This window comes from Syngnathoides biaculeatus, chromosome 3 (assembly GCF_019802595.1).
Source record: "Syngnathoides biaculeatus isolate LvHL_M chromosome 3, ASM1980259v1, whole genome shotgun sequence".
In the NCBI taxonomy this organism is placed as follows: Eukaryota; Metazoa; Chordata; class Actinopteri; order Syngnathiformes; family Syngnathidae; genus Syngnathoides; species Syngnathoides biaculeatus.
In genome coordinates this window covers 32,211,286-32,232,073 of record NC_084642.1, presented here as the reverse complement: position 1 = coordinate 32,232,073, position 20,788 = coordinate 32,211,286, and the positions used below count along the sequence as shown (strand labels likewise).

Sequence of the window (20,788 nt, the reverse complement as noted above, 5' to 3'; positions counted from 1 at the left end):
CTACTAAAATTACTAAAGAAATGAAACGTACAAATTCAATATTTTCTAAAATAGCTTACTTAGAAGCATGTGAAAAAATAATCGTTTTTAAAATGGAATCAACCAGAGATAATAGAATATATATATATATATATAATATATATATATATATATATATATATATATATATATATATATATATATATATATATATATATATATATATATATATATATATAAACGTGGTTATTCATTGCACGCAGTTTTGAAAATAAGGCCTAAACATATTACATTAAATATGAAGGTAACATCCCAATTTGGAGTTCCCTTGTTGTGATTGTGATTGATTATTTGACTCTGTACTCCGTGATTCTGAGTTACAGGGACTCATTTTTCCAGGCCTGGGACTCAATTGGTTCCACACGTGCGTCCTGGAATCACATAGTTTCAAATGTAAAATTATCTGTTATACTCACCAAAATTTTTGATTGTGAGAACCACTAGTTGGATGTAAACCTCTGAGGTAGCGTCAGGCTTACCTAAGTCACTTACAGGTTAGCTATACTACATCTGAAAATAATGATTATTTTTTGATTAAACTTTGATTTTATCCCCCATAAATTGATTATGATTCAATTACTGACTGGGTCCGTAACATGTCAGGAAATAGGGGAAATTATATATATAAATATTACTTTCAAAAGTAAAGACAGATGTTTTCAAATTGTCATGATCCTGCTGGTCCAGCCCTGGCTGCGTGGGTGCCCGCGAGGTCGCGCTGATTGGGAGCCACACACCTGCGCCTCATCCTGGCTGATTGGCCCCAGTGTATATAGGCCCATGGGGACAACTGTTCTGGCGACAGATCGTTGCGGTTCATGCCCCGTTCCAGCACTCCCGTATCCCTGATCGTCAACCCGTGTGTACCGACCTCCGCCTGTTCTCCGACCGACCCCGTAAGCCTGACTCCTTTGACACTCCCGCCTTCTTTGATCGATCGTGGACCGACTCCTGCCTGTCCGCTGACCTGCTCTCTACTCCCAACGTCCTGACTACCGCTGCTGCACCTGACTGCCTGCCCGATCCCCGACCGTGGAACAATAAACGTTTTTCCCGAATTACCTCTGCGTCTCCCGTGTACTCCTGCATATGGGTCCTACCTCCATTCCAATGGGTCATGACAGAACGATCTGCCCAAAACAGGACCCAGCAGGAAAGACCCGGCGTTGCCGGGACCGACGCAAGGTAGACCGACTGCCGGAAGACCAAGCCTGTCTGATCTGGGTAGGCTCCATGACGTTCTCCGCTTCCGTGTCACACGCTCCGCCGGCAAGCTATGAATACGTCCCAACCACGACCTGTTCAGCACCTCACCTTCTGTTGGACTCTAATTTTTTGGACTACGAGGAGGACCGTGATTTATATGACTGGCTGCCTGACTACGACTCAGATTATTTCGACTATGAATCTCTTCGCCCGATCTTTAATTCCAGTCAGTTTGTTTCACCTCCCCGCGTTTCCAGCTCTCGAGCGTTTTCACCCAGTAGTCCGCCAACCCGTTTGAAGGAACTCACTTTGCCATCTTCCCGGGTCCTCCGTGTGGCGGCCAGAGGAGACGTCCAGTCCGGGCGCCCCCATGTGCCTCCTGCTGCGCGGCAACAAAGACGCCGTCCTCGTCCACCCACTCCTCACTGGCAACGGTTAAATCTGCAGACCCGCAGCTGGTGGCGAAGCTTCTAGCCCAGAGGGAGGATGGTCCGCCAAATCATGAGGTGTTCTGCGGCGAAATACGGGCGGAGATGGAGCGGCAGAGCACCGAACTAGCGGCTCTCACGGCCCAGGTCCGGCAAGGATTAGAGAACCAGCCAAGCTACGCTGATGGCTTACTGCGACGGACTCGTTATTGACTTTTGCTCACGCGGCAGTGGTAACGGATCCGCTACCAAGCAAGGCTCATGTTGCTGTCGCAACGGATCTGCTGCCGAGATACGCCCACGTTCCAGTTTCGACGGACTCGTTACTGACATTTGCTCACGTGGCAGTGGCAACTGATCCGCTACCAAGCCAAGCGGACGACGTTGCAGTGGGAACGGATCCGCCATCTCGCCATGCCCACGTCGCAGTTTTGGCTGTTCCGAGCAGAGCTCACGTGGCAATGGAGACCGATCCGCCGCCGCCTCACGTTGCTGTCCAGGAGGTGGGGACCTCTCTCCAGCCGCTGACTCCTTTGATACTCCTGCCTGCTTTGATCGAGCTCCCGTGTACCGACCCCTGCCTGCGGACCTGCTCTCTACGCCCGACGTCCTGACTACCACTGCTGCACCTGAATGCCTGCCCAATCCCCGACCGTGGAACAATAAACGTTTTTTCCCGAATTACTTCTGCGTCTCCCGTGTACTCCTGCATTTGGGTCCTACCTCCGTTCCAATGGGTCGTGACACAAATGTTTATTTCTACTAAACACTGGTTAGTCTGCTTTCATGGACGACTACAGAATTCAGAAAATATTTCCTGTTCAGTGTCATTGATGGTGTAGTGGTACACAATCCTGGTTTTGGTGTGGGCAGCGTGGGATTGATTGTGATGAGTGATGGTGTCAATGTGTGCCCTTCGACTGACTGGGAATCAGTTCAGGGTTGAGTCTGTCTTTTGCCCAAAGTTAGCTGCGATAGATTCCCACAACCCTTGCGAAGATAGGTGCCACGGTGGGATGACTGGTTAGAACGTTAGCCTCACAGTTCTGAGGATCGTGTAAGTCATCCAATTTTTGCGGATGGATAGATAGATGGATGACAAACTATATGTCTACAGCAAGGGTCACTGACCTTTTTGAAACTACGAGCTACTTCTTTGGTACTGATTCATCCATCCATCCATTTTCTTCCCCGCTTATCCTCATGAGGGTCACAGGGAGTGCTGGAGCCTATCTCAGCTGTCAACGCGCAGGAGGCAGGGTACAGCCTGAACTGGTTGGCAGGCAATTGCAGGGCAGTTAAAATAATAAACAAAATCAAATGAAATCAAATAAAAAAAAAAACAACACCCATATATCCATCCATTTTCTGAGCCACTTATCCTCACAAGGATCACGCGAGTGCTGGAGCCTATTCCAGCTGTCATCGAGCAAGAGGCGGGGTACACCGTGAACTGGTTGCCAGCCAATCGGCGGGCACATGGAGAGAGACAACAGCCGCACTCCCAATCTTACGTAGGGAGAATTTAAAGTCTCCAATTAATGCATGTTTTCGAGATCCGCAGGACACATCGAGACAAACAGCTACACTCACAATCACACCTAGGGGGAAATGTTGAAATTGCAATTGAACTGTGACGCCAACGCTTTTCAGCTGATACACTGTGCCGACGGTACTGACTCATTAAAGTGAAAATAAAAGTTCTGGGCGTTGGCCTCACAGTTCTGTGGTCCAGGGTTCACCTGTGTGGAGTTTGCATGTTCTCCTCGTACCTGTGTTGGTTTTCACCAGACACTCCGGTTTCTTCCTCCATCCCAAAAACATGCATTCATTGGAGGTTCTAAATTGCCCCTAGATATGATTGTGAGTGCAACTGTTGTCTGGGTCCATGTGTCCTGCGATCGGCTGGCAACCAGTACAGGGCGATAGCTGGGTTAAGCTCCATAAATCCTGTAACGCTTGTGTGGATAAGTGGCTCAGAAAATGGATGCATGGATTTGCTACAATTTAACATTGGGGCAATTTAGAGTGTTGCTTTTTTTTTTTTGATGTGTTGGGAAACCGGAGTGCCTAGAGAAAAGCCACGCAGGCACAGGGAGAACATGCAAACTCCACACAGATGGGGCCTGAATTTGAACCCCATTCCTCAGAACTGTGAGGCCAGCGATCTAACCAGTTGCTCCACCTTGACACCTAATTGTTAATGATTATCAAAATAGTTGTTGACTATTATAAAAATCGATTAGCAGTCTATTAATGAATTGTTGCAGCCTATTCCCAAGGTCATAAAGTCTTGCTGTGTTTGCGCAGATGTTTGTGTTACCTTTTTACAAGTGTGTTTGCGTGTGCGTGGGGGTGTGTGTCTCTGCGTGTGCGTGTGTGCTTTTGTGTGAGTGATTGCAGAGCTGTAAAAACTCCAGTCCAGTCTGCAGGAGTTGCAAGCCTGGAATTCACTATTGACATACGTGGGCATCAAATGAGAAGTCCAATTTTGTTTGCATGCCTTTGTGTGTATGTGATTGTGTGTATATATGCACGGATGTGTGTTAATAGTTTCAGTATACACTATGTTAGGAGCCACTGAGCCCCATTTGTGTATCCATACGCAAGGCGCTATCTCATCACATACTTGCCCTTGCATACATGCACGCAGATAGTACATATGTTCTGTGAGATCTTCTTCCTTACTCCTGTCAAATAAACCCTTCACTCCTCAGACAGCACACACCTAGCCTAATATTGATTCCAGTTTTACCCAAACGCAGCGTTGTTAATTTAAAAGGAAGGCAGCCACTCCAGGGGAAGAAGAGGAGGTCCTTTGGTGGACTATGACAGGAATGGGGCCATGGGCACATGGGTCTTTAAATCCTCTGTGTCAGTTTGAGTCTCTGGAGAAAAATAATGGCATCACTCTGTGAGGGAGTTAATGTGAGCTGATAGCATGAGGCCTTGGGGGGGTCAAGGGTTCACAAGGTTGACAGAGAGCTGAATGCTTCCCACCCTACTAGTTTTAGCTGCCCCGCACCTTCACTTGAATGCAGGATGTGAAGGTGGGGTGTGTGGGGGGGCTAACCCTGGAGGAAGTACACTGTCGATACTCCTCATTCTATAAAACCAATGGGGGGTGTAACTAAAAGGGAAAGTTGAAAATAGCCACCCATTTGAAATAATGTAAATCAGGGGTTTCAAACTCAAGGCCCGGGGGCTATTTGCAGCCCACGAGACAATGTTTTATGGCCCCACTTTAATAGGAAAGTTTAATGTTCGAGCGGCCCTCAAGTTTTTTTATGAAGAGAACTTTCACAGTGTTGTGTGCGGAGCTGACAAGCCTAACTATCGCTGTGGGGTATATGGGCGTAACATCGATACAAGCAGAGAAAAGGTTTTGTTGTGTGAATTTTCTAACAGTATTGACATCTAGAGTTTTATTAGTAGTTTTGCACACAACACATTTAAAAAAGCATCCTTGCTTATTTTATTTTGTGTTTAAAAAAAAAAAAAAAAGCAATACGTTTCAGAAGATTGGATTTTTTTAAAAATTCCTATCGGAATCAGAATAAGAATCAGAATCACAATCAGCTTTATTGGCCAAGTGTGTAGAACATACAAGGATATTTTCTCCAGCAGTTGGTGCTGCCCTGATACGACATACAGAACAGAAAAGAGTCAAAATCCCGTCGCCAAAACGTAAACCGAGTTTGAGACCCCTGATGTAAATAGAGGTACTGTACATGGCAACGTGCCCAAGTATGTCACCACCTTACGCTAATATATTACAGAATCAAAACTATAGCAAATATTTGTTTGAAAAACACTTGTGGGCCATGAATAACAAACAATCAAATGAAACATTTCTCGTATGGTAGTGAGTACTAAAACTGACAATAACTGTGCCCCATGATGCAATATTCTTGCGCTGAATGCCGTTTGTAACCTCAAAAAGTCGTATCTTGTACTGTTGGAAACTGAGGACCTCCTGTATTCAGTTACAGGGACCAAACCTTTAAACAATGTACAACTATAGTTTTAAGTAACATTAAAACAAGAGTTCACCCGTGTTGATTGACATAAATCCAAAAATCTGCAATACAAGTAGCGTAACTGTTGAAAAGCTTAAACCCAATAAGATGTACATCAATTATTACCGCTAATGAGCATTCATACTGACTAGAGGACAAAGTAGATCGTTTGCTGTTGTTGTGTGTGAATGTGTTCAGGGCGGCACGGTGGTGTGACTGGTTAGAGCATCAGTGTCACAGTTCTGACAACTGGAGTTCAAATTCAGGCAACGCCTGTGTGGAGTTTGCATATTCTTCCTGTACCTGCATGGGTTTTCTTCGGGCACTCCGACTTCCTCCCACATCCCAAAAACATGCATTTATTGGACATTCTATATTGCCCCTATGTGTAATTGTGAGTGTGACTAGTTGTTTGTTCTTGTGTGCCCTGCGATTGGCTGGCAACCGGTCCAGGGTGTATCCCGCCTCCTTCATCAAGATACCTGGGAAGGGCTCCACCACTTCCGTGCCCCTTGTGAGGATGAGCGCCTCAGATAATGGATGGATGGATGGATGTACTGTATACATCAAATTCTCTTGGGACATAGATGAAGATAATACATAGTGTACATTCCTGATCAAGCTTTGAAACAAAGAAAAAAGGCCATTGAGCACAATGTCTCACAAATGTTTGCAGGCGTGTTTCCTGTCTTGTAGGCAGGAGGAAGTTGTTCCGAATTAGCAGTATTCCAAATTGCTCACAGTTCTGAGGACCCAGGCTCAAGTCTGTGTGGCATTTGCATGTTCTCCCTATGACTGCGTGGGGTTTCTCCCAGTACTTTTTCCTCCCACATTACAAAAACATGCAGGGTAGGTTAATGGCCAACTATAAATTGCTCGTAGGTGTGAATGTGAGCAAGAATGGTTGTTTGTTTACTGCATACGCTGTGTGATTGGCTGGCGACCAGTTCAGAGTGTACCCCGCCACTCGCCCAAAGTGAGCTTGGATCGGAGCAACCACACTCGCGACCCTAGTGAGGATAAGTGGTACAAAATATGGAGGGATGAATGGATGGATGATGGCAGTGTGAGAATAGTGAAAAATCTTTGCAGAACGGCCTTCAGTTTGAAATTTTTAGACCTCACAAACACTGCCCACTTTAGAAAAAAAAAAACCTCATGCCACACCACCGAATAAAAGTGTTACAAAAAGTAGGTAAACACATAAATGATGTACCTTGTGCCATTTAGTGGCAGAACATTTCTCATTTTTTGCCTGTCACTATAGGTCGCTGCCCTGGAAAGTTCAACAAAGATACAGTATTTGTTATAAATAAAGAATTTTCCGGCCATTTAAGTGAAGTTAGAAACTTTCTCGCAGCACACTGGGTGGGAATCCTTGCCCTAACCCATGCACCTGCGCCTTTTTCTGGAATCCTCTACCCTTTTTGATACTTTAGTGCAACCACACTTCTCATACCTCTGAGCAAGTGAATTCAATCCTGAGTCTTTCAGTTACTTTATTATACGTTATTTTCAGGAGGAATGTCACTTTTTGCATTGACTAATGTACACTTACAAACAATTCCTTTTCTTTTCTCGCCTTCAGAGACCAGTACCTCCCTCTGCTCCTCTATCTCCAGCGGGCATCGCTCTCACTGGTGCAGTGTTGCCTACTGGGAAGAGCGCACACGTGTGGGCCGCCTTTATCCAGCCTACGATCCCTCGCTCAGCATTTTCTATGACCTACCTCAGGGCACGGGCCTCTGCCTCAGCCAACTCCACACCGACGCCAACCAAAATCACCGTGACGACCGAGGCAGCCATGGCACATCCTCACTTCCAGGCTACCCTAGCCATGGAGGGAACTGCAGCGGCATCCAACAGATTCGCAGTAAAATTGGCCACGGCATTGTGCTGAGCCGTGAGCCGGACGGAGTGTGGGTGTACAACCGCAGCCAGCACCCAGTGTTCGTCCACTCACCCACTCTGGACCTTCTTTGTGCTCGAGGGCTGAGCGTGAAGAGGGTGATGCCAGGCTTCTCCCTCAAGATGTTTGATTATGAGAGCTCCAACTGGATGGCCGAGCACGGCGTGAAGCCTGAAAGCCAGGAGGGGCCCTGGGACCCCCACAGTGTTCGTATTAGTTTTGCTAAAGGATGGGGCCCCTGCTACTCAAGACAGTTCATCACTTCCTGTCCGTGCTGGCTGGAGGTGCTCCTTAATACCCACAGATAGTACACAGCCTGTATCTGAATTGTAATCCCCCGAGATTTAATATAAAGTCGATGTATTTTATAAAATATATTATACATGTAAATACTTTATTTTGTCATTTTCCATTGCAGCTATTTATGTATGGTGTCATGTGTATATGAACAAAAAAAGGAACAAGAATATGCACTTTTCATTCTTTTCACATGTATTACAGAGTTTCTCTGTGTCAGTTTGCTCCTGCAAACATTCTCAGTTTATGTCTTCAAAATTTCACTACTTCAAAGTACGCCTTACACACGTCAATAAAACTTTTGTATTAAAATAAATACTCAATGGTTTTCACTGCTGAAAGTGTGTACTGAATCAGTAGTTTGCAAGGAGGCTTGCTGGAACACAGTTGTCCTACAAAAATGTATCCATCCATTTCTCGTACCGCTTATCCTCACTTTTCTGGGGACTCCGGTTTCCTCCCACATCCCCAAATGCTGGCTGATTGGTTTATATAGGACCATGGGGACGACTGGTCCGGCGCCAGATCGTTGCAACTCATGCCCCGTTCGAGCACTCCCGTATCCTTGATCATCAACCCGTTTGTAGCGACCTCCGCCTGTTCTCCGACCGACCCTGTAAGCCTGACTCCTTTGATACTCCTGCCTGCTTTGATCGATCTCCCGTGTACCGACCCCTGCCTGCGGACCTGCTCTCTACGCCCGACGTCCCGACTACCGCTGCTGTACCTGACTGCCTGCCCAATCCCCGACCTTGGAATAATAAACGTTTTTCCCAAATTACCTCTGCGTTTACCGACTCCTGCATTTGGTCCTCCCTCCGTACCGATGGGTCGTGACATGCTTGCACAGTACTCAACTTCTTAGTGCATTCAAAATTAATCTGTACTTTTCAATACTCTTTATTCTGCTTGACATCGCACAAGAACAGGAGCGTATCAAAGATAACTTTTGCCCGCTTTTTCACGGGCCTGGCTTGGCACAGCTCTGCAGATCTACTGGTTTGGTTTTCTACCTGAAAACATCCATTTTCTTCACCGCGTTTCCTCACGAGGGTCGCGGGGAGTGCTGGAGCCTATCCCAGCTGTCAATGGCCAGGAGGCGAGGTACACCCTGAACTGGTTGCCAGCCAATCGCAGGGCACATAGAAACAGAGTGCCACACTCCTGAAAATATTATTACAGGAAATTGTGATAATCACGCCATACCTAATATGTCAGTCGAAATAAGATGTGGTCAGCGGCAGTAGTCCGTTGTAATTACTTCTGAAGGTAGTGGGAAAACAGACTGCTGGATCAAAGTGGAGACTTCGGAATAAAATGCTGGTGTGTCACTAACAAGGGAAAGATCAAATTAATGTATTTCTTTTTATTTTCAGCCATGTATCTTCAAAAGTTACAAGGTAGCGACATCGATGAATCTCCTCAGCCAGTAGCGGTTTATGTCACTCTGATGCATCAACTGACTGCAGAAACACATTTCCAAACTTAACTCTTGTAAATCTCGAGAAATTTCAGTATGACTCTATGAATAACAATCAAGTCAAATTATATTATATTTGTGGCATCAAGCGGACTGAGCAGTAATGGAAAACCGAAAAAAAAGTGTCGGAGTGTCAGTGGTGTAAGAAAATAAAAGAACATTTCATTACGATTACACAACAAACCACATTTTGGCCCAAAAGGATTCTGGCGGGAGTGAGTTCCATGTTTTCAGCATCCTGTTTGGATCTATTAAAAATACAATTACTTACATTAAAGTTAGAGGATAAAAGGAAAGAGTGGGGAAAAGAAAACGCCACATTAGCAACGGAAATATGTAAAAAAAAAATCTTTGAGACACGCAAGAAGACGTATTTATTTGATCTAACAACTCAACAGTCATCTTGCTCAAACCTGTGATTCACTTTTCCTTGAAATGTTAGGAAGGTTGCATATGTCAGTCACTCCAAAAAAATAATGTTAGATGTTACATTAAAATTGAATCTCCACGTCAGAAATCTAAATGAGGGTCATTTTAAACCCTGATTCATGGATTACATTTCAAACCATGTACTGTAATATAGCTTTGGTAAACACCAAGAACTTCCACTTCCAAAACATTCCAAAGGACGTTTCAGGCAAGGATTACAATTGAAGGATTTAGAGGAGCGGTACAAAGCCTTCCATGTTTCACCTACATCTCTTTAGATTTTTTTAAAAGATTTTTTAGCCTCATATGCAATTTCTACTGTCTTTTGTAAGCATCGTAGGCCATGCTTTTGTTTTTCCACCTTTGTTGGTGTCATGAAAAACATCGTCCACGATATCATGGTGGGGTTTTTTTCTTCCTCTTCTGAAAACAGAGATGAAACCAGGCCCAGTCCATTGCTACATTGCTGAGATCCATCTTGACGAGAGATCATTTTAATGATGTCCTTGTTACTGTGGTAATGAATGCAAGATGGCCAATAAAAGGCCTTTTGTTTTTGCTAGCCAGCCAGATACATACTGAGTCTGCCATATGCTTATCCAATTATACATTGCGATTTTGAATATCATTCCGAAAGTGCATGACCTTTTTCTGGTGTTTCGTGAAGCCCTGATGTGGTAGAAGAACTGCATTGGTTAAACACCGCAAAACCTTCTAAGTACATTATTAGCTGCACTTTTAGCAAAGTGGTTTGGAGAGCCTTCAGTTCACCCAATTACATTGCGTGACAGTCAGAAAAAAAGACTGATGTACAAAAAAACACTATAAGAAATAAATCTCTTGACAGATGTCACGTGTGAGTTTAAAAGTTTGTGTTTACTTGGGTTTCTGAAATGTGTCAACCATAATAGGAAAGAGGTACCCACTTTAAAATAACCAGTTGGGTGTTGGCGCTCCCATCCAGTCTCATGTATTGAGTTTGACACCAGAAGACTATTTTCACAGCTATCTGCTGAAAGAACAACTTTTCTCTGAGCTCATTGACAGTCTGACATCCATGCCAAGTTCACACAGGATGACTTTCAGTTCTGCCAGAATTTGAAGGAAAACAAGTATATTACATAAGGACGACATGAGAAGCTCAAGGATTCATTCTGAAATTGCTCACCAGTAATGAGTCATTGAGATCATTTGAAATTGTAAACGCTTGCACAAATTTATCAGAATGAAGTGTTATAGAATGATCCTTGTGTTTCCCATCTTGTTCAATCATTCTATTTATTGTGAGAATTACTGTAAGACCCTGTAAAACCAAACCATAGATTTACTGTCAAAATATGTAATACAAAGAGCTTCATGCTGTGTATTTAAAACTCTCAGGGCATTGAATTGAACACAAATTGATGAGTATTCTGGTTGTCTTTTGTTGTTTCATCTCTCATCCATACGGTTTTCAACAGTTCATGCAACATTTAGTAAAGACACATTAGGCTGAATGATTCTTCTTCAACTTCAAAGGCACACTTTTAGGCTACGTTCACACTACAGGACATGATGCATGGTTAAGATATTTGGTAAATCCAATCTTTTGATGTAGTCGTTCACATTACAAAAACAAATGTGATTTCTACTGAGGACAGAATGAGTCCGGAACGTCACACACATGCACACAAAACAGGAGATCACACTGTCCATTCACACAAACATGACCCGTGTTTAGGTAACTAAATACAGCCCCTCAAATAGGTTTCATGACGTACCGTGATGCTCATGATTGGTGAGGCACTAACTACAGATTGACTCGAATTCAACACTGTCAGGTGCTGGTTGTGGCACCGTACACACCAGACTCCACTCTGCACTTTTAAAAGGCTTTTCTGGTCGATAAGAAAGGCTGAATGTCACACCGTTTCATTAAATACACTAAATAGGCTGTTAAATGTCAGCAAGCGCTGTACATATGTGATGGAATGTATATTATTGACGATGTAATGTGAGTCCATGGACCAATCACAGCGTGCCTGAATGAATGTGTGCATGGTCTCTTGAAACATCATGGGAGCGATGACTCAATGAGGCATGCAGAACATCGAAACTCCACACATGCAGGGCCTCAGAACAGTGAGGCCAATACCCGGTACTTTAATTTTCACTTTGATGAATCACTACCCAAGAAGTAGCTCTCCGTCTGAAAAAGGTCAGTGACGCTTGCTGCAGACATACTTACTCATTTCTGTCATATTGAAAGTCTCATCTGCAAAAGTTGGATGATTTACACTTTCTAATAACATCAAGATCTTCGTAAAAAAAAACAAAACAGTAAAAGTATTCACAATCAAATGGTAGGCCTCGCGAAATTGCTTCTGGAAAATTCTACAACTGAGACAGATATTGGAAGACTCACAAGCTCTGGAGGTGTTCCATTTCTTCTGCCTTATGTTTCTCCTCATTTCAATGCCAATAGGCACTTAGATCAGATCTAGTCTACTGTCGAGTCCCAACTTTGATTGATTTCTAATTCATGTGAACTATTTAAATTTCAAAGGATTGCCTGGCCAACGGAAAGAGTAAGACACTTTATCCAATTTCAAAGCGCATGACTTCAGTGTGAGTTTTATAAGCACAATTAAAACCATGAAATCACCATGAAATCACAATTAGCTGAAAGAAGAAAGGCTCACTAAGCATTTCACAGAAAAATAAAAGTCCAACTGTTTTTTATTATGCTTGCAGTTGTCTCGTTAATGATAGAAAAAAATTACAATTTCAAAAAGAATAAATGAATGGCTGGGAATGTAAACTGCTGGCCACCTTCACTAACGATCAAAGGCTGCCACATTAATGCTGTAAGTTCAGTGGCTGAGGTGCTGCTTATTTTCCAGCCTGTCTTTGTTTTGTAACTTTAAAAACTAAGTCTGTCAGCCATAGTGTAATTATGTGGAGACAGAGACACAGGAAGGTGGGGGGTGTGGCTCGAGAGAGCCTTCTTCTCTTTCAGCCATGACCAGTAGACTGCCTGGAGCTGCTGGCCTTTTGAAGAACAGCCAAGACACTCCTCGAGTCCCTTTTAACCCCTTTGGAATACCTAAAGATCTTTCTCACAGTCTAACTGCTTGTCTCGGAGTGACTCCAACAGTGCAAGCACATATCAGATGGATTAGCTCTGCCAAACAAATTTAAACGGGATTCTTCAGATCAAATGCAGTGTCCTCACTGACAACCTTTTCATAATTTTATTTTGACACTGAGTGAATAAAGAATAATAATTTTGTAAAAAATACAAGATATTGCCCAAAGATAGCGCCGATAGGCTCTAGCATTCCCGCAACCCATGTGAGGATAAGCATCTCAGATAATTGATGGTTGAAAAAAAAAGTTCCTCAAAAAAACTCTCCTGATATGGATTATACTGCTATATGTCAGGTTACATTTGGGACATAATGTACGTTATTCAAGAACTTTCGTGTTTTTAGTACAGCATCAGTAACACGTTTCACAGTACTGTCACAAGACCAAGGAAAATAAAAAATGAAACTGAGTGGTTTAAAAATAAAATAGGAAGTGGACAGACAATCACCAAAGTACAAATTAAGTGTAAAGAAGAAGGCAACATAAAAGTAAGGTTTTTTGACCTGCTCCATCATGAAACAATATCGCAATTTCTTGAGAATAATGCGTGACTTTTTCAAAAAATATTTTCAAAAAGTTAATAGAGAGCATTATGTATAGGTATGGATGAAAAATAAAAAATACAATCACATTGTATCGTCGTATACAGGTACAGAGAGTGGTAAAAAAATGTACACACACTGTATATATTTAGATATGATATTTGATGTCTTATGTTACACATTTATATACAGTATATTATGGTCATGTGCGCCCCCAACTTGAGCTCTCTGAGCTCCTCGGGGAACTTGTATTTTATGATCGTTAGCGTAGCATGCTTGTTGCTACTGTACCAAAGATCAGAAACAACTGCCCGTGAGTTTGTTTTAACTTGAACTATCCATCCATCCATTTTCTTCACCGCTTATCCTCACGAGAGTCGCGGGGAGTGCTGGAGCCTATCCCAGCTGTCAACAGGCTGGAGGCAGGGTACACCCTGAACTGGTTGCCAGCCAATCGCAGGGCACATTGAGACAAACAAACTCACTCACAATCACACCTAGGGGCAATTTAGAGTTTCCAATTAATCTTGCATGTTTTTGGAATGTGGGAGGAAACCGGAGTGCCCGGAGGAAACCCACGCAGTCACGGGGCGAGCATGCAAACTCCACACAGGCGGGTCCGGGATTGAACCGGGGACCTCAGAACTGTGAGGCTAATGATTTTCTCTTTTGATCCAACGTGCCACCTAACTTAAATGAAGACGAGAAAAATGTCAACTACAACGGGTAATTCTTCAGCTGCTTTTAAAAGAAATGTGTCATCACTCAGGCCGATGACGCCGCAATCCCAGAAGGACCGCGGCAGTCCAAAACAATGATAGCTCGCCTCAATGGCTCCAGGTGGGTATCAAAACAACGTGAGCTCAAACTACATAATACGAGTATCCTGAGCACATAAAAAAAAAACCTGGAGCGCGCACACAATTGAAATGGTCGCTTTTTGAAAAATGTGCCAATATGCTTGTTTCTGAGTTGTACAGTGATGCAACCAAAGATAGCTACAGTGGATATTTTTCAGATTGAAGATGAGTCAGATGCTTCTTTTGAAGTCTTGGCCAACAATATGTAATGTAGAGGATAAACTGCACTATGCACAAACGTTTTCTGCACAAATATTTAATGCAAAAAATGTTAAAGTTAAACAGTGTTAAATAGTTTATTTATTTAAGACTCTAATATGTGTTAACAACAGTATTAATAAAATGTTATGCCATCATTGAGCATTTATTTTAGTCGGTTGAGGGATTCTGTTCTGACAATTACAGGGTCCAGGACAAGTGTGTCCTGTGGCCTGTCCCAAGATTGTATTACGGCTACATCAGCACATGCACAATGGTTATTATTAATGATTGTGGTACAGACAGTTTTGAAAGAAAAAAAAGTACAAACCTAACAAAATACAAATACAGATAATTCCTAATAATTTGTGTATATGGGTAGCAGCAAATTGGTGGTGCGCATTGTACAGTGATAGACGGGTTTTCCTGATTTTTTTAGGCCAATTTTGGGTGTGCGCATTGTACATCAGGATACATTATACTCGAGAAATTGCGGTCCGTATATGTTTAGGAGAAATAATTTGCATTTTTAAAATACACATACACTCACAAAAATAATATCAAAAACACACACTTTACGAGTTTTAATGACAGATGATGTGATTTCATTTGCTAAGTCTAATGGAAGATAATTATCAAATTTCTTTTGTGTTAGTGCTTTGAAATAGTTTACTTCAAAATAATGCTTCAAGTTTGTTCGAGTGAAAAAGAATCTATTTATTTATTTATTGGTGGCACGGTGGTTCATATTTGTAAAGCATTGGCCTCATAGTTCTGAGGACCTGGTTCGATCCCGGCCCCACCTGTGTGGAGTTTGCATGTTCTCCCCGTGCCTGCGTGGGTTTCCTCCAGGCACTCCGGTTTCCTCCCAGATTCTAAAAACATGCAACATTAATTGGACATGCTAAATTGCCCCTAAGTGTGATTGTGAGTGCAACTGCTGTTTGTCTCTATGTGCCCTGCGATTGGCTGGCAACCAGTTTAGGGTGTACCCTGCTTCCTTCCCGTTGACAGCTGCGATAGGCTCCGTGACTCCCCATGACCCTCGTGAGGATAAGCGGCAAAGAAAATGGATGGATGGTCATTTATTTATTTATCCATTCATTTGTTTATTTATTTATTGTAGTGAGACTAAAGATTATAACACTTTCCATCCACTTCCACCTTTTGTAATATTTAAATGATCACCATGCATTTGGCTGTTTAGTATGATTGTGTCATGTTCCGGTCATTTTTTTCTCAACATTTACTTTACATTTACAGACCCAGTTCCCGTGCTTCAGCTTTTCATGCCTCATTAGGAACCTCATCACATTGACCTTGTTCCTTGCTCTATTTAACCAGGGGTGGTATTGCAGCAAGCAAGTTCAAAAACCTGAGTTCTGACCTGACCTCCCCTGAATTTAAAATTGGATTATTCTAGTCCAGAACAACTAATCTGAATTAATTCAGTCAAGTCGAGCTAAAAACGTTCATGGCCACAACCAAAAGATATCATCAATAGAGCCCCCTTATGTCAATTCACCATGGAAACCGATAGACATCTTAAGTTACTTCCCCCTTGGAATTTGAGGTGCTAATGAAGACTGTTATCCATTCATCCATTTTCCGTGCTGTTTATCAGAATCATCTTTATTGGCCAAGAATGTAAAAAACACACAAGGAATTCGTCTCTGGTAGTTGGAGACGCCCTAGCATGACTTCCATGTGGAGAACAACAACAATGCACTAAAGACCGTCAAGATGATTGTGGACTTCAAGAGGCACCCTTTACCACAGTTGCCACTCACGCCGTCCAACTGTCTTGTGTCAACCCTCGAGACCTTCAAGTTCCTGTGAATTACAATCTCACAGAACCTTAAGTGGGAGACAAACATCAATTCCATCCTCAAAAAAGCCCAGCAAAGAATATATTTCTTGTGGTTTCTAAGGAAGCACAGCCTGCCACAAGAGCTGCTGAGACATTTCTACACAGCAGTCGTCCAATCAGTACTGTGTACCTTTATCCTAGTCTGGTTTGGGGCTGCCACAAAAAAAATAGACAAACTCTGAATGCAACGGTCAATCAAAACTGATGTATGCATTGTCGTCACCACCCTTGAGGATTTGCATGCCAACCGAACCAAGACAAGAGCAGGCAGGATCCTATCGGACCCTCCAAATCCTGGACACCCGCTCTTCCAACTCCTTCCCTCTGGTAGGTGCTCCCGAACAAGGCAAACCAAAACAAGCAGGCATTCCAACAGCTTCTTCCCTCTTGCAATTAAGTTCTTGAATAGCTAACTTACAATTCCGCTGCAAATTTTGTACCTCAAGTTTTTTAGTCACATCCTTCTGGGCTGTTTAGTATTATATACGACCAGTCACTTTAAACTGCATACACTCCTTGAAATCTTGACACCCTTTGTACAATGGTCATTGATCAATGGTTACTGAACTATTGCTCTAATGGGCATTCTAAATGCTAGAAGACACTGCAGCCCCTGCACAACTGTGAGTTGAAAAAAAACATGTTCCCTGTCAATTGACTCTCTCCTGTTGTAATCAATATGTATGTCATACAAAGCTCTGGTCTTTGTGGATGAGTACGTTTTGACGCATAAAGGTGTTTCCTACTCTACGGGTAGTCGTAAAGTGGTCCCTGCAGACCAATAAGTCCCATTGATTATTCAGTCAAAATTTTGCACATTACAAGACCGTTATTGAGGCACGCAGGTGTTTTTTAAGTGAGTTGGGACATCTTGTCAGTGCGTGCCCTTTGTTACAGGTTAAGGAGCAAACTGGATGTGCCAAGATGTCGGCAATTACTATGATTCAAGTCAGTAAACCTTTGATTGAGAGGAAAGTGGTGTAGTGGGATAAGGTACAAATTGATAAGGACTTCAGACCATTGTGGCGATTACAGGTTTGAATAAAATGTGATTTATTTGGAATAGATAGGGACACCGGGGTGGGGGGGGGTGAAACGCCCACGTCACTTCTGGTTTTAAATAATTTTTTTTAATTTAAATTTTTCAAATTTTCATCTTATGGGGCACCACGTGACTTGTTTTCTGTGCATGACACTTGGGAAAAATTATGAAACCTTTTTCTTTTTATTAATTGTTGCTCAATCTCATCACCCTTGAAGGTTTGCTACAATAAATCCATTTATGATGTCCGTTACAGCAGCTCATTGATTCTCCTCACTCAAATACAAAAAACGAGGACGCACATAGTAAATTTTATAGGAGTTTTAATAGTTATTGACAGGGATCTCTGCAACAACAGACAAGTTAAGACGTTACACATCACAAATGAAGACAAACATTGGTTTAGGAAGCTGAGTTGTGACCTAAATGGGGCTCAACGATGTACTTTTAGTAGGTTGCAAGGTTAAAGAAGCATTGACCAAGGTCGAGTCAGGCAAGTCAAGCATTGGGGTTAAGCCTGAGGGAACAGGTGCTCGCAGGAGATTTGGAGCAGGCACGTCGTGCCCATTTCTGTCTGCTTCGAGCACGGAAAAGTATCCTTGGCCGTCGAGGCTGCTCTTTGAATGGTCCGCATCACCTCGGTGAGGGTAAGACCCTGCAGCTTGATCGGGAATGTCTGTGCAGACCTCCGAAGACCCAAAAACACAGTGGACTAGCCATGAAGAGAGCATTAAGTGAGCGACCCGAGAGAGCATCCAGAGAGTGGGGCCTGAGAGAGCGAGCCTAGCATGGCGTTGGCCTCTTCTATCCCTGGAAAAAGGGCAAATGGGTGTTTTAACAGCTGAGCTGAACTGGGGGCCACACCATGCCTCTTTGATTCTTACTTTTCATCTAAAATTTTTTTTTGGTTCAAACCAATGGATTTATGTAAATTATCAATTGTTGGGTTTGGGATAACGAGAACATTTTTCTAAAGTCTTGACTAGTCCCACGGTCAAATGTACAGGCGTTATATGACTATTGATTGTCATGATTATCTCACTGTTTGTAATGATATTCGTGTGTTTCTTTTCTTTTCTTTTCTTTTCTTTTCTTTTCTTTTCTTTTCTTTTCTCTGTTGAAACAATTAACACAGATTCAACATCACACATTCAGTTTGCATCAATCCAGTCAACAGTAGTATTCACTTCAGTGGTCAAATATTATATTTTTATCATGTCGTGTTTGCTGTGGTGCTCCGTTGTCTGTAGGTGTGTCCCTTTCAAGTTGGCAAGAGACTTCTTCTTCCAGTTTCAGGTGTGGGTCCTTGACACTTTTTTGTGAGTCGAATTGAACAAATATATTCATTGTCCCGCTCTGCAGTACCATTTTTGGAGCTTTGGTGACACGTTGGGCATTTCTCCCCTTCTCTCTCTCTCTCTCTCTCTCTCTCTCTCTCTCTCTCTCTCTCCCTCTTCCCAGTTATCACCAGAACCTCACCCAAGCAGCACATGTTGGTAATTGCCACTCTCAACAGCCTGCATTTAAGCCTGCCAGCTCCAGGATATATTAACGTTCACCCTGGTACATCAGCTCTATCTGCACCCAAAAGCTATTTTACGTCCCACAGTTATACTCATCTCTGTTTTCCTCTTTGTCCATAGTGCTCTTTCCATGCTCCCCACCTCGCTGTTCTCACCAGCCACAGCTACAAGCTCACCCACCTGCTCACGCCACTGCTTGGTGATGTGGGAGGAAACAAGAGTGCCCGGAGAAAACCTATGCAGGCATGGGGAGAACATGCAAACTCTATACTCCATATATATATATAAAGGGGCACAAAGGTCGCGGGAGTGCTGGAGCCTATCCCGGCTACCATCGGGCAGGAGGCAGGGCACACCCTTAACTGGTGGCCAGCCTATCGCAGGCTACATAGAGACAAACAGCCGCACTCACAATCACACCTCGGGGCAATTTAGAGTGTCCAATTAATGTTGCATGTTTTTGGGATGTGGAATGAAAGCAGAGTGCCCAGAGAAAACCCATGCAGGCACGGGGGGAACATGCAAAACTTCACACAGGGAGAGTCGGGATTGAAACCGGATCCTTAGAACTGTGAGGCCAATGCTTTTCAGCTGCAGAAATACTGTGATTGGCTGTCCACCAGTTCAGGGTGTACTCTGCCTCCTGCCCGATGACAGTTGAGATAGGCTCCAGCACTTCTGCAACCTTCCTGAGGATAAGTGGCTGAGAAAATGGATGGATGGATGGATGGATGGATGATTATGAATTGCTCCAGATAATAGACTGTATGTGGCACTGTTGTGTACCGTTACATTGCCTTTTTGCATGGTAGTGATGGTTTCTTTAATTGTGATGCAAGTGGTGGTATTAAACTGTGGATTCAGTGAACTAAATCCACTCTAAAGGCAGAGGTACCAACTTTGTGACCAGGCTCTGACCTCTCTGACAGCGTGAGAGCATTATTTTTTGCTACAACTCTCATATTGTCTTTATGGAAGTGTATGCAGCGAGTGTATTTTCGCTACTTATGGTCAACTAAACTTTTCTGTTGAAAACATAAACAAAAATCTATTGCTTTTCCATGCCAAATTTCAAATACTTTATTTATGAATATCCCTCCAACATCTTTCCGATAGTCATTGTCATCATTAGGGTCGTTATTGAGTTGGTACCTGTCTCAGCTGACTTTTAGTAAGTAGCAAGCTACACTGGTAGTCATCCAAATACTATTCTATTACAAAGAAAAACAAACAAAAAACATTGACACTCATATTCACAACTATGGAAAATTAATAGTCTTGGCATGTGTGAGGACGCCATAGTACCTGGAGAAAACATACACAAGAATACTCTTCCTGTTCACATGCACTCCATGTCATTATTAACGGTTATTTTTGTATTGCATGAATGATTTGTTTAAATGATTACAGATGCAGTTTTGAAACCAATTCAAATTTATTCACTGTGTTTGTTGTCTAAGCTAGACCCCTACTGTAGAAGTTTCTTTCGGCGTTTCCTGTTAGGCGTCACCACAGCGTGACATCTCAGATGAACGCTCATATTTGCTTGGCACAGTTTTTACGCCGGATGCCCTTCCTGACGCTACGCCTCTTGGGGAGTAGAGGCCCCAGTGAGATACGTACTCATGACCCCTGGTTTATCAAACCAATGCTCTAACCTACTGTGATGAGTATAATCACTATGCCTGGAACCGGAAAACACAAATGATAAAAGATGAGGTATAGCTACAAGAGAAATTGGCAAGACTTCCATCGAAAACAAACTAATGTAATTCATTTTAAAATAAGCATTGGCCACCAAATCAAGTATAACACCA

The 20,788-nt window shown here is 43.0% G+C and overlaps 1 protein-coding gene across 1 annotated transcript in view; it reads left to right on the top strand.

Annotated features, from left to right (window-relative positions):
* The window catches only part of LOC133497757 (mothers against decapentaplegic homolog 6-like), a 33,936-nt gene extending 25,754 nt beyond the window's left edge, over nt 1-8,182 (top strand). Inside the window, exon 4 of the mRNA XM_061813908.1 lies at nt 7,281-8,182. Within this exon, the coding sequence (XP_061669892.1) occupies nt 7,281-7,909 (629 nt within the window). The 3' untranslated portion in view covers nt 7,910-8,182. The remainder of the gene's footprint in view (nt 1-7,280) is intronic.
* Nucleotides 8,183-20,788: the final 12,606 nt, after the last annotated feature.